Below are 14606 nucleotides of genomic sequence, written 5' to 3'. Positions count from 1 at the left end.
GTGATACGGCCTGACCTGTGTTTTCAGGTCTCTGTGGCGAGGAGACTGGATGGTAGGGTGACAAGACCGGGGCAGCCAGACCGGTAATGGGCAGGTGCAGTTGCTCAGGTGTGAAAAGGTGCATTAGACAGGGTGGTAGCAAGGTGGGTAAAGAAAACTCCCCGAAAATCAAATGACTAATGCCAACTGCTCTCATTCTAGTGAGAAATAATAGGTTGAATCATACGGAATTTACATCTTTTTCAGTCAAAAATGATTGAATATTGAAAGAGCTAACAAGGGCCAAATTGGAGCAACTGACTTACAAAATGTATTGGAACTCAAAGACTGACATAAATATCCCAAAGTCGATACTGACACAAGTAACTAAATGCATAAAGAAGTAGGAGAGAAGCAACGACTCCCTCTTACAGAATTGCAATTAATAAGTAAGTCAGAAAATAGCCAATCACCATTAGTATACCAGTCGCAGGGAACTCAGATGCAATGAGGTTCCAGCAGTAAAGGCATCTGGGAAATGTTGGGCTTGCTGTTTAACCTTCTGCGACTGTTTAACTCTCTCTGTAGCCTCAGGCGTGGCTGACTACCCAGCAAACCCAAATGCCACCCAAAGATAAACATCTTGCCCCCCAGAAAAGAGGTTAATGAACGTATAAAGCGTGGATAACTACCTGATGGTATTTGTTAACTGAGAAATGCATTGTTCTTTCTGGACGTCTTCGTGACCACCCACCATATACTTTTACTATTTATCCCCAGTAGAAAGGAGACCTTGTGCTGGAAGGGGTGTGGATTCTCCCCAGCTGGCCACTGCTGGGAGAAGCTGCTTTACCTGTGTATGTGTTTCTCCTATTAAAGCTCTTACAATTTTGAATTAGGCCACAGGTCAGTTCTTCAGAATCGATCCCGAATGTAGACTTTTGGGGATTTGCCCCAACAGTAGTAACCACCTCAGGCAAGATCCACTGAAGGATACTGAGGGGCAAAAGTTTAAGAAACAAGGTTACTGGCATAGCGTTAAAGTAGCTCTCCCTCCAAATAATAATTACAAAGAGAAAAATAGTCAGTTTACAGTGGAAAATTCCAACAGGTATCACTTAGCCAAGTGATCATGAATAAACACTAGTGATAGACATTATGTATTCCTTGATATGACGCACTGAGGACATTATTACTCTTTATCTTCCCGGTTAACACATAGCTTTAATCTCCTCATGAAAAAAACAGCAGACAAACCCGAAATGAGGAGCATTCTAGAAAATAATGAACAAGTACTATTCAAAAGAGACAAGAACCACCAGACTGGGAGAAACTGGAGAAATGATAATGAAATGCAATTTGAGATCCTGAATTGGGTCCAGTAATAGAAGGACCACATTAGCAGAAAAACTAGTGAAAACCAAGTAAGCCCTCTACTTAACGGCATTGCACCAAGGTTAATTTCTTAGTTTTGAAGTGTTCTGTAGCTATGTAAGGTGTTCTAAGGCGAACCTGGATGAAGGGGTAAATGGGAACTATTTTTGCACCTTTTTCTGAGTCTAAAACTTTCTGAATAATGAGCTGTTGAAAGACCAAGTGAATGGCAGCAATTTCATATAGTCCAACTTAGTATGTCGGACAAGAAACAACCAAAACTGAATTGCTAAAGCTACACTCATGCATCATCGTAACATGCTGCAAGTGTACTCACTTTGGGGCAACTTCGCCTCAAGATCGGAGCCTGCACAAACATTCAACGCAAACACTGTTCTGTTCAAATGATTTGATCTGCAAGATTTGTAAGGGGAAGTCTCAGATGCCAACTAGGACTGGGAAGAACACAGCAATGGGTGGCACATCGCCACTGGCTGTGTCATTACAAGGGACCAGGCACTGGGTCAGCTACCTTCCTCCCTTCCCACTTCTGACCTGCAATCATGAGGAAGTCTGGTGGAGACAGGAGGGTCCAGTTTCCCAACACAGAAGCTGCAGAATAGCAAGGTCCTGTCCAGAGGCTGTGTTGTAATTAGGTGGTGTTAAGTTTCCAGGAAAAGAGGTGTGTCCTGCAACTGGTGCCAAGTACATACATTACCCTTTACCATGGATGATTCGACAGTGACCCAGACTAGGTCAATGGTGAAGTTGGGCACCATGGAAGATGTTCTCTCATGACCACAAGGGGATTTCAGAGCAAACTAAAACAGTAATCTCCAAGATTATACTCAATTCAAGTAGCATTTACAGCTTCTAGTTCATTTTGGTGATGAGTGATTAGTAAGTATTCCTTTACATAGGTGGATTAACTTTCATGCAGTGTAACAGTATGTTTATTGTGTTTGAGGTATTATTTAATGGTCTGAGCTAATCTAACTTCTGGAGGTGAACAATTTAGTCTTCATTTAGTAAGTCAGTCTTCTTTTCATTTGCCACAGCAGTCTCACTGCTTAAATTATTCACTGTAGTACCTTTAACGTAATGCTATTTAAGGGTTTGCTAAGAGCCAGAGCTACATTTCAATCCCAAATCACCAAAATGTACAAGAATGTTTAAAAATTAAAGTGTACTGGGCAAGCTCTTACATTGTGTAAATAAACAGAGAGCTGGCTTCACTTTGCACATGCCCTCTAAACAGATTTGTATATTAAAGACACACTCCTACAGTTCCAAATTGAAATGAGGCCCTCGGAGAGGTTCGGACACTAAGTCCTTTGATAGTACCATAAGTGATTAATGTCAAGGTTAGAGAATGGTTCTCAACAAATGCAATCAACCAGTTATAAATACCAAAGGAAATTCTTTATTGTAAACAAGATATAAAGTACAACAAAAGAAATATTGTGCAAATTGTAAATCACAAGAACTTTTTATTAAAAGAAAACTTTTCCAAGGGTCTAAGAGTTTGGGTATCAGAAATCTAGACCCAATATAGAGAAAAATGTTAAATGGGTAGATATGGAGACATATTTCACTATATATTTGAAACAATTTACTTTTGTTTTACCACTGTGTATATTATCCACTACACAACAGAATATAACAAAAATACTGTTAACAAAAGTGAATGTTCTAGTAGTTTTTCTACACATCTAGTTCCACACCCCCCCCATAAACCTCCTATAAATTAACAGGTAAATTGACAGGACATTGTCTGTCCCCTGTGAACAACGGTCACTGACTTTCTAATTCAATAAAGCATGTGTTCCATCCTCACAACATGAGGATACTTTACTGATGACATCCGCCATCTTTTTCAAGGAGTTATCTAAAATTCTTCATATCCCTTCTTTATAATATATATTTTCACTTTTGAAACTTTTTTCTAAACAAAGTGCAGTGTATCTTAAGTCTCTACAGAAAACACATTGGTATACAATTTTCAAATCTACACAAGAAACTGCAGGCAAACTAAAATTCAAAGCATAATAAAATGACTAGATATAGTCATTTGTTAAACATTCGAAACAAAAATGCAGAAAAATTGTAGCTACACTTCAAAGCAATTAAATTACTGAGGATGCCAAAACTTTGGGCCCTCTGTAGCAATATACAGCTCATCAAATCCAAATGTCAGCAATTATGTAAAAATGCTAGGCCTATTTAACAACTGTGTCCACAAAGTTGACTGGAAAGACTAGGAATAGTAAACAAGATAACTCTAGGAAAAGATGACAATATTTGTAATAATAAAAACCGATTTTTCTATCTCCATCTCTGTACCGTAATGTTGATTTCCAGTCTCTATACTCTTGAAACCAGTGCTCTAGAAGAATCACATTGAAAAGTTGGTCTCGAGTATACGGCAAAGGTAACATAGCAAATTATGCACACAGATTGAACATCTGTGCTGCCTGTGCTGACCTCATCTGAAACCCTCCAAAGATATTTAGAGTAAAAGCTTCCCCGTCTCTTTCATGTGATAACAAATGAATCCTGCCACTCCGTGACGTGCCTGGGACCACAGCACTTCTTGTCATCTAACCCCGCCAGGGCCTTCTCCCCAAGCTGTGGGGTTTCTGCTTTCAGCCTGCACTCGAGGGCCACGGGCTTGCAGTGGAAACGTTCTTACATCACCACTGGCTCCCAGCTGCGACCAAAGTTAGTTCTGATTCTTCACCTTCTGATTTGTCACTGCGTGGGAGCAGCAGCTGGAGGTAGGGCAATGTCGTTCAACTTGCTCACTTCCATCTGCCAGTTTGGTAGCTTCTTGGCTGACAGATGACGCCGGGCATGCTTGGTCAAGTGGTCACTCCTCATGAACCGCCGGTCACACATGGGACAAGCAAATTTCTTCTCACCTGTGTGGGTTCGTCGGTGTCTGGACAGTTCATCAGAACGAGCAAACCTCCTTTCGCAACCTTTCCAGCTACAGCTAAAAGGCTTTTCTCCTGAAACGAAAAATTCAGATTATCATTACTATGCATTTACTGAATCTCTGTAAATTACACTTCATTATATCTAAAGGTAGTATTTTTAAAAGGCTATTAAATTAATAAACTGTCAAGTAAGTACTATACATGTATCTATTTTCAACTTCCACCATCACATTGACAAAAGCCTTCCCTTTATAAAAGGAACCTAAATCAAAAACATTTTAGCACTTTAACTACAGTACAAAGGCTTTACAAGTAATTTATTTAAAAGACCTTATTAAAGTAGCTACTCAAGACATTTAAAGAAACTTGCAAGTTCTTCCTTAATATGCCTGGTTTACATTTGTGATCACTACCAAGAAAATGTCATCTAAATTCTTATGACATAAATAAGAAACGGCTGGTACCTGTATGCGTTCTCATGTGGGCCTTCAGATGAGAACTTTTGAAGTACGTCTTGCCACATCCTGGATGGCTACAGATGTGACTCCTTATCCTTGATGAGTCAATCTGAGGAGTGACTTTTGCTGTGGAAGGGGAAAACCCTGGAGCAGGGGCAATGGGAGAGAGTCTGGTGCCATTTGGGCTCACTACCGCAGGCTTTGGATTCTGGACAACTGGCTGGGGTACGACAAACATGACAGCGCCTTTGGGCACCTGAGTGCCCATGAACACAACAGGTGGGCAGACCGCTGGTGGCTGACTGGGTGGAGTGCTGGGAACAACTGTTGTCACAACAGGGTTGTTTGCAGGGAGGGGAACCATCTGACAGATGACCGGCATAGGTGGCACTCCCCCTGTTGATACTGCTGCAGGTGGAGAAACCAATACTGACTTTTGTTGGGGGGACACAGGGGCTGGCTGAGACCTACAGATGACTGTCTCTGAGGAAGGCACAGAAAAGTCATAAAGCACAGCACCTGCTTTCTCATCAACATTTGCTACTGTGCTTCTCTCACATTTCGATCTGTTTGGTGACACAGCTGCACAAGGTATGTTTTTTCTTGCAGCCTCAACACTGAGGTGGGTTCTTCTTTGAAAAGAATTGTCCTGACAGTTGAGGATGCTGGCTGCTTTCACTGGGCAGGATCGGTGGTTACACAGCTGGGCATCAGCTGTATGACGAATCACACTTGTTGCCTGAGCCTTGGGGAGTTTGGGGACAGGCATTGTGCTCTTATCTTCCTCTTTTAATGGTGCAGCAATGTGAGGCTTGGAAGTATCTGAGAATGATTTGAGGTGTCCGGCAGATGGCGCTGGTGCCATCAGATTTGACACTTGAGAGGGTTCAAAGTCAGAAGGACTGTAAGGTGGAGTCAAACACTACAAAGAAATATACAGGCAACAGTTTGAGAAACGTAAGAGTCCATTATGAAAATTATAAGGAAGTATATAATTTACAGTCATCTTAAAAAACAATACTTATAATGGGACAACTGTAATGGCATAATCAATAAAATATATTTAAAAAACAATACTTACAAATGCTGGGATGGTATGAAAATCCGGTGTACCCGGAAGCAGGTTCTCTTCCTCTGACATATCAGATACTGGTGTAACAGGTCTATTTTCAATGTATTTCTTAAAATCAGACTTCCAACTGCAGCTCATTGACATAAGTGCTTCTACAGCTTCAAAATCACTTTTCTCTGCAGTTTTGTTCCAGGAATACATACTCTCTTTGGATCTTTCAGAGATCATTTCCATTCTTTCCTCCTGTGGGGGCAAAAAAAGATTAAATACTTCTAAGCATATATTAGTTACACTGTGTCATTTTCCCCCTTTTTTGCTAATTGCAAAACTTTCCAAATTTAAATGTGAAATATTTTTTCTCTCACCCCACTCTGCTGGTAATGGTAATAAAAACCTTCCTCATTCTTTGTCTCACGTTTTTGCTTGAACACTGATATCCCTGCCAGATAGAAAGGAGCATGTGATTGTCATTAAGAGGACCAAGGCCAAAGGCCATCAGTGCATTTTTTGGGGGAGGGAGGGAAGAGAGAAGCTCTAGGCTTGGAAGAAAAAAAGTTGTATGTTCTTTCCAGAGTAGCCACTTGCAACTGGGGTCAGAGAAAATAACTAAGGGTATGCTCTAAAGAAGTTTTCTTTTTTCAAGACTTTCTTTAAAAAGGAAATGCAGTAGACAGAGCTCTGGCCTGTTCTTATGGGCCTGACCTTTGAAAACTTTGTGCTTTACAATAAAAGTTAACAGAACAAAAAAAATCCTCTGAGGCTCTTTCAAATTAATGTATCAGGTTATTTGAAATCTACCTTTTTTTTAAAACTTATCTAGGGTAAAGAGGGATAAAAGTGAAACATATGGAAAAATACCAAAACTTTTGGTTAAGTTTCAATTTCTTCATGTTTGTGTTCCCTTTCAGTGGATTTATTTTTAACACAATGGTTTGCTATTCACAATTATGACCAGCTAATGCAATAATGCTGAAAAAAAAAAGATAATCAGAAAATTTAGCAATTTTGCTCAGAATCTGCAAAAATCTTGGCTGCAAGGAGTTTGTAATAATCAAATCAAGCAAGTATGCTAATTTTTTAAAGAACTGCTTGATGACAAGAGTAACAGCACATGCTTTCTATTCATATGTACAGCTCCTTTTAAGTGTTCAATGCTTTATATTAAAGTCCCATAAACTGCACTTTATAAATATTGGTACTATCCACTCTCATTTTCCATTAATGAGATCCCAGTCTTTCTCTCAAACCAGAGATTGTGTAAAAATACTGAACATTCTCTACAAGGTATTATTCTCAACACTCATTTTTTAAAAGGCATAAACCCTTTGGGTTGAAATACTTAGAAAAACCAGCTATTGCTCTACATATATCGCTAACAGTGCAATTGCATAATCGAGCACGCCTTTATGTAAGTTGCAATGGACAGCGCATATAGGTGTAAAAGCCTCAAGCTGCCAATGCAAAGAAAAAAGGAGAAAAGGCAGCCAGCAGGGAAGAGAACTGTGAGCTGGAAGAAATGCGGGGAGGGCAGGAAAGGGAGTGGGGCCGGAGGGAGGAAAGGGAAGCGCGGGCGGAGGCACGGGCGGGGGAGGCAGACGAGGAGTGGGAGGCAGACGAGGGGCGGAGGCAGACGGCGGGGGAGATCCTCGCTGGCGGGGACAGACGGATGGGGCCGCCCTAACCTCAATGAGGCTCACGGGTGAGTCACTGGGAACATTCCTCGCTGCTCGCACGTCCCAGCATCCCTGCCCCCGCCATAGGCCAGCCAGCCTGGCGGCCCCGGTCCGGATTGGCTGGGCTGCCAGGGCGGGGGCGGTGGGAGGAGGGGGCGAGGCATGTGAACAAAGCGTGATCAGCGGCTGCTCCCGGCAGCGCAGGAAACGTGAACTGGGAATTGCCGCGCCGTCACCTTTCACCTACTTCCTGAGCTCCCGGCCCCCGCCCTCGCGCCAGCCCTGGGGAGGGGCCCCGGGAGCCGCCGCCAACCGCTCGGCAGTGCGCGCCGGAGCCCGCAGGGAGGGGCGGGGCCGCAGACGCCCTACTCTGGGAGTGCCCGCCCCTCCCAGCTCGTCGCGGTTCCCTTAGGAACCGACAGCGGGGCCGGGCCTCGCTCCCGCCCCTGGTGGAGGCCAGAGCTGGGTCACTCGGGGACGAGTAGCTCCCCGGGCGCACCCGCTCCCAGCCCACCCCCGGCCTCCGCCTTAGCAGCCGGGGGAGGAGCCGGGTCCCCGCGGAAACCCGGCCCCCGCCCCCTCCCAGCCGAGCCCTCGGTGCTTCCCTCCCACGCCGCCCGGGGGATCTCAGACCACCCGGCCTTTCCGAGCAGACGCGGCGCACCCTCCCCGAAATCCGGCAGCTCCGGCCCCCGCCCCCCACGCGTCTCCACGGGATCCCAGACGTGCAGCCCCCACAGGCCCGGGCTTCAGACGCGCGGCCCCAAGGCCTGCGGCTCCCGCCTAGACATGCGGCCCCCGCGTCTCGCGGCCCCAGCTCCCCCCTCGACTCTCCCCGCCCCGCTGCAAGGTCCCGCTTTCCACCCTCCCATCCCCGAGGCGGCTCCCCACCCCCTCCAAGAGGTTCACAGAAGGCGGCCACCTGCCCCCACTGGGGATGGGGAGTCCCCTGCCGACGTCTGGGGGGTCAACTCCATCCCCCTCCTAGGCGGTTTGCACTCCGCGTGCCATTCCCCCACATCCCCGCTGGGCGATCCCTTCTCCAGCCCCCGGCTATCTGCTGAGCAGTCCCCCATCCTGCAAGCCTCCATTCAGACCCCCCGGGAGAGGGTCTCCTCTCCCGTGGACATCCCGCTTCTCAAATGCTCGCGGGCAGCCCCCTCCCATCCTGGGTCTCAGTCCTGATCCAAGAAGAGACATCTTTCCCGGCGCCAGGTGCAGGGTGGCCCCCTTGTTACCTCCTTTACACATTACCCTAACCTCGCTGCCAGGCAGCAGCCCCCTCCTCACTCTTCCCACCCCTCCAGTCATCTTCTTTACTAGCCTCAAGTCTGTCTCGGGAGCTGCCCCTTCCCCTTATTACACCTTGAACAAGACCCGTCTCTCCCTTGGTTTTACATCCCAGGCCGCTTCTCTTGACCCCTCGCGACACACACGCCCTCATCAATGCCTTGTCTGCAGGAAGACCCCAGCCTTCCCAACGACTCCTCTGCAGCCCTGGTCCTCAGGCGTGGCTGATGTCAGGAGCTCGGGGTTCGCGGACCCGCTGGCCCCTCAGACGTGGCAAGGCAGGGAAGGACAGGGGCATTCCCAGGTGACTTACCGCAGCCTGCTGGAGAGAAGCGCCGAAGTTGAGCATGGTTGGCTGCCTGGCCGCGGGCGGCAAGATGACTGGCTGTTAGTCTGCTCCACTGCTTGGCCACAGACAAGCACCCAGAGACACTCGACGACACTCCCGCCGCCGACACCGCGCTCCGCGCCGTCTGCCCCCTCCCCATTCAGGTAGCCGCTCCGCCTGCCGCGCGCCGCGGGCGGGGTTGGGGCGGAGCCTGAGGCTGGCCAATCAACGACAAAGGTGTGTGAGATGCCGGCCAATAGGCTCGCGGGGCCACGCGTGATCAGCGGCTGCCCGGCAGCGTGAAGCTTGTGTCAGTGGAGCGTGTACACAATCCCAGGCAGCGTGTTCCCTCTGCCCGAGGGACTCCCGCTGCCACCTGACTCAGTGACACCCCCCCCACCCCTCGCCCACCCCACGCTTGTCGTTACCCGCCCCAGTCTAGGGGGCGGTGCCGCGGGAGGGGACCTAGTCCGGAGGCGCGGCGGCGCGCCCAGGCACTGCGGAGGGCTAGTCCCACGTGGGAGGTAGGGAGGGATGCCCACTCTGCCGCGTCCCCTTGGCGCCGGGCCCCAAGTCAGCCAGCCGCGGGGTAGGCGGGACGCCGGGCAGCGGGCGGGGGAGGCGGCGGCTGCGAACTAGGGTCCAAGCCAAACGATTTGCATTTGGAAACGCCATCCCTTTGCTCGTCTGGCAAGAAAGCAGATCCCGCTAACCGATCAAGCTGCATTTCTCGAGCATTCGCTAGGTTTTTGCCTCCCTGGGCCGCGGGGATCACAGGGACTGGGGAGGAGGAGGGAAGGCAGCCCAGTCTCTGGGCCGACACCTGTTACTGTGCCCCCAGCCCACGCCTGGGCCTCCGGCGCGGGCTTGCCCTCCCCATCTGCTTGGTTGGGAGCGGTGCGGCCCCGGCCCGCCCCGCCCATCCTTCCTGCCCCGCCCATCCTTCCTGCTGGCTAGCCAAGAGAACGGCGTGGGGACCGTAGGGAACTGGAGGACTGGACCAATAGGGTGATGGGAGCGGTAGAACCGGTCTTTTTTATCCTTTCTGGCGCCGACGGTTGGTTGCGGGATCGAGTTTTGAGGTCGACGTTGCTAAAGTTTAAGTTGCAGTCTACAAGCTGTTTCAAAGATAGACCCCACGCCGGCCCCAGGCCAAGGCCTTTGGAAAGGTCCTCCCTGCCTGGAAACTGTGGGGATGGGGTGGGGTGGGATCTACCACAGTAGCCCGGGCAAGCCGGGGGCTCTCTCCGCCACGCATGGAGTGGAATTGCTGCAGGGATATCCGCTAGGTCAAGGGCCCCTCCAAAGCACCGCCCGCCTTCCACTCCCTTACATCCTCCACCTCCGGTTGGTCGGAGGCGGGCGGGGACTCCTGATTGGGAGCCCGCGGCTCAGCTTTGACTCCCTATTTACCTCCTTATAGCCCTTTAGTCCCCAGCTGTTGGAAAGTTGGGTCGTGATAACGGGGCTTAAAGCACAAGGGATATTTTATCTGCTTTGGACAGGCTGATCACGGATCCTCCCGAGAGCTGCCTCACCTCTGTGTAACTGAAAGGCTAATATAAGTGTACTTTCTTTTTAACCAATAAGCATAGAATGAACATAGAAAGGAAACTATTTTAGAAACTGTCAAATCTGTGAACACTTCCCGATGATTTCTCCTGATATATCTACGGCCCAGGCTAGCCAACAACAGTAGTAATAATAATACGATTAACGCCAGAGATGCCCAAGGTGGAAAGGAGGAGAACTGAATGGTCTCCTGTCACTGCCTTTCCTGAATCTGCTGGAGGGGCGCCAGCTCAGCAGCCCAGGCTGTTCTTCCTGTCTCTCCTCCACCCAGTTCCACCCCTCCCCCCTCTGTCTGCAGGGTGTCCTTCCCTGCAGGCTTCCTTCCGCCTGGGCTGTCCCATCCTGTTGATCTGAGCCTGAGGGGCTAGAGCAGCTGGCCCTGGGCACCTGCTGCAGCAGAGGAAGCTCCAGCCTGTGCCCAGCCAGCAGGCCTGCTTTCCTTCCTGTCAGGGAGCCGTCCCCCTGTGGTTGGCCCTCCAGGTCTGAGCCTCATCCCTTCCTCCGGAATGCGGAGCTGCTGGCATGGTGCCCCAGCATGCTAAGAAGCAGGGAGCATTCATGGTTTGTGGGAGTGATTCAAAACAGGAAAGAAGAGAAAAGGGGTAGGAGGAACAGTGTGGTGGTGGCACAATTCCTAGAGATTCAGAGAAAGATGGTCCCGGCCACCTCAGACTCAATAGAACCAAAATTAAAATCATTGTTTCTGCTCCTTCCTGTATGCTCTCATTGTCTCCCGTGCAACCTTCACCTTCTCCCTCGAAGCGCCAGATCCAGCTGGTCCCCAGGTCCCAACAGTTTTGCTTCAGTAATGCCTCTCTTTCCTCACTTTCCATTTCTATCCTTCAAATGTGGGTCTAGGTTAGTCTGTCATCAACTTCCCCTTGGGTTAAATAATTTGTAATCTCCCAACCCAACCTCCATTCCTACCCTGGCTGGTTTCTAGTGCCCAAACTTTCCACACTGGACCAGATTGGCTTTTTGAAAGTCATGATCCAATCACGGCACTCCCCACTTAAAAATGATCTTTGCTTCTTTGCCTAGGAAAGCCCATTTCATTCAGAGCTATATGGTGTGTCCCCAACTACTCCCCCATCACCCTCCCAACTGCACCTCCCACCCAGACACACTCCTGCCCACAGCCATAACAAATGCCTTACTGTTCCTCAAACATATGGTACACTTTCCTGTTTCTAAGCCCCATCCTCATTCAATAAACATTGTGTTGCTCATTTACCATTCCATTCAACAACCATTTGTTGAGCACCTACTAAGTGTCACAGTCACTGGGCACTGGGACAACAGCAATGAACAAGATAGGCCAGGTCCCTGCTCTCACAAAACTTGTATCAGAAGGCAAAGATAGGTAGATGAGATGCACACACTTTCACTTATAAAAGTAAGGAAATTAGCTGTAATGCATAGAATTGCAATAATGTGATGTGCCTGTGGGTAGCTGGTCTGATTTGGGAAGGAAGAGAAGCTTGCTTTGAGGAGGAGACTTTTAAACTGAAAATCTAATGAGAGGATTAGCAGGCCCACGGAGATGCACCTGAGTAGAGGAAACAGCTGGGGCAGAGTCCTACAGCAGGAGGGAGCTCGCCTGGTGTGATACACCCTGGCCTGAGGTGCAGAGGGTGAAGTGGGGAAATGGGTAGTGGGAGGGGACAGAGTTGGAAAAGTGAGGCAGGAGGAGCCAGAGGACTGATGAATTTATAGGCCGCCATGTGAAATTAACACTCTCTTTAAAGTGAGGCAGGAGGCCATAGTGTCTGGGAAGAAATGTACTTTTTTTAATCCTGTAACAGCTGCTTTGCCACCTTGTCGAAGCCCTTCTTGGTAAGTCCAAGATGAGTTCATTGTTCTCCTCTGCTTCCATAGCACTTTTTCCATCTCCCCCCGCCCATGATAAGAGGAGAGCATGTATCATATCTTACTGCAAGAAGTATTTTACAATACTAAATTCTTCTAGTTTTCTACCCGAATCTGGGTTCCTTTAAGATGGTGGCCATGTCATAATAATCTTTCTGGTCCAGCATCTGTTCCATATTAGGCACTCAAGACTTTAAAATGGAGAAAATAAAATTGTTAGTTGTCTCTAAAGACCCACTGGGGTTATAGATAGAATGTGGACAGATGCCTAGGCAGAAGTGTGGACCCTTACATACCTTTTCCTTAGCTTGTATCATAGCCATGCCAAGCATGGCAGCCTGTCCTCCTGGGCGTGAGTAAGAGAAAGTCCTTGGGCAGTAGTAAGCAGTACCCCAGATAAATTCGACCTTTCCTGCTGATGGCGCTGATTTCTCCTTCACTCAGAATAATGACGCAGGAGGAGGGGCTGATGGTTAAGATCCCTCAGTTTAGTAGTGGATGTTACAACACATTGTACCCATGAGTCTCTTTGCTCCTACCAGTCAGCGGGTATCATCGCCATTCGTTCCTTGCCCTGCCATGTGCCAGGCGTTAGCTGACCACTGAGGAACAACCATAAAAAAGACACAGCTCCTGTGTTGAAGGAGATTCCAATGTAGTGTGAGAAGTAAATATGTGAGCCGGGCATTACTATAGAGTGGTAAGTGCTAAGAAAGGGGTATGCACAGAATATCCTAGGAGGGCAAAGGGAGGGCTGGAGGAGTAGAGAGGTGGAGGTGGAGAGAATAGAGAATTTTGGGGATTCGGGATGCTCTGAACTGACTGAATTACAGTAGGATGAGGAGCTCATGGGAGTAAGGAAAGCAGCCCAGAACATTGTGTACCATGAGAAGGAATGTAGATGTGGAACTTTGATCCAGAGGACAATGAGGAACTACTGACGAATTTCAGCCAGGAATGATGGTACAGGAAGCTCATTCTGGCCCAGCGTAGAGAATGGACCAGAGTGAGTGGGGGTCTAATACCAGTATGAAAGCCTTTACAGTAATGTAGACAGCAAAGATGATGCTAGTCTGAACTCGGGAAATAGTGGCAAGCCCAGTAATCAGAAGGATTCGGTAATTGCTTGGATGTGGGCATGAGGAAGAGGGAGACGTGGAGGACTGCTGGGTTTCCGGCTCCATTCACTGCACAAAACAGGACAAAAACGAGGCCCTGTTGCTCAAGGAACGAACCATAGGGAGGCAGTAGGTCTTGGTCTTGGTGGGGAGGAAGAAAATGCCAAATTTGATTTAGGACATGTAAAGATGAAATTACCTGTAGGACATCCAAATAGAGATGACCAGGAGGTCTGGAGCCCAGGAGAGAAACATCTGGGCTGGAGATGAAAATGTGGGAGTTGCTAGTGTGTGGGTGGTAGTTGAAGCCAGAGGAGTGGATAAAATCCCCTAGGAAGAGTGGAGAGCAAGAGATAACAACAGTGAGGGTGGGGTGTGGGGAGTGACAGGCACTGGAAGAAGGAGATTGAGAAGGAACAGCCACTTGGTGACTTGTTGGTGAAGGGTGACATAGCAGGGACTTCCTTCACACACGCTGCACTTAGAATTTCTTGGGCTAATGTGACATACAGTGTAGATGAGAAGCAAGGGCTGAATCAGAAAGCGAAAGTGTCCGACAACTTAGAAAAAAAATTAGCCCCTCTGACTGGTGAATGTTATGAGTTATTTTTATTGTACCAACTACCATGGTTTTTAAGCTCACTAAAATTTTTATTTTTAATTTTGAACGCTTTAAGTCATTTTTTTTCTAAAGATGGCCACAACACAATTCCATTCCATCCAGCTCATCTTTTCCCGCTTCAAGAGGTGAAGTCTGTCTCCTCAACTCTTGATTCTGGGCCGACCCTGGGATTAACTTTGACCAATAAAATCCTGGGTGGATGCTATGAGACTCTGGTGTCTAAGTCTTAAGAAGGCCTTTGAAGTTTCTGTTTTCACCCTCTTGGAAACCAGCCATGAGGCAGAGGAGCTTAGGCTGGATTTACTGAATGAG

The 14606-nt window shown here is 48.1% G+C and overlaps 1 protein-coding gene across 2 annotated transcripts; it reads right to left on the bottom strand.

Annotated features, from left to right (window-relative positions):
* Positions 1 to 2787: 2787 nt before the first annotated feature.
* Positions 2788 to 9286, bottom strand: KLF10 (KLF transcription factor 10). Of its 2 annotated transcripts, none has more exons than XM_037133402.2 (4): positions 9099 to 9286; positions 5832 to 6065; positions 4757 to 5672; positions 2788 to 4364 (listed from the first exon to the last, which is right to left on the bottom strand). In XM_037133402.2, exons 1-4 carry the CDS (start codon positions 9132 to 9134, stop codon positions 4105 to 4107), a joined length of 1446 nt encoding a protein of 481 aa, XP_036989297.2. In that variant the 5' UTR covers positions 9135 to 9286; the 3' UTR covers positions 2788 to 4104. The 2 variants fall into 2 exon arrangements, with proteins under 2 accessions (XP_036989297.2, XP_036989298.2); XM_037133403.2 differs by lacking the exon at positions 9099 to 9286 and adding an exon at positions 6188 to 6514.
* Between the last annotated feature and the right edge of the window lie 5320 nt (positions 9287 to 14606).

This window comes from Artibeus jamaicensis, unplaced genomic scaffold (genome assembly GCF_021234435.1).
Source record: "Artibeus jamaicensis isolate MK-2021 breed Jamaican fruit bat unplaced genomic scaffold, CSHL_Jam_final scaffold_916, whole genome shotgun sequence".
Lineage (NCBI taxonomy): Eukaryota > Metazoa > Chordata > Mammalia > Chiroptera > Phyllostomidae > Artibeus > Artibeus jamaicensis.
This window is presented reverse-complemented; position numbering and strand designations above follow the sequence as displayed.

Bases quoted from the DNA above. Each gene is read 5' to 3' on its own strand.
- KLF10 (XM_037133402.2), bottom strand. From the start codon at position 9,134: ATGCTCAACTTCGGCGCTTCTCTCCAGCAGGCTGCG. The intron at 5,673-5,831 runs GTAAGTATTGTT...ATTTCTTTGTAG, and splicing joins TTCATACCATCCCAGCATTT to TGTTTGACTCCACCTTACAG. The intron at 4,365-4,756 runs GTACCAGCCGTT...TTTTCGTTTCAG, and splicing joins CCACATGAGAACGCATACAG to GAGAAAAGCCTTTTAGCTGT.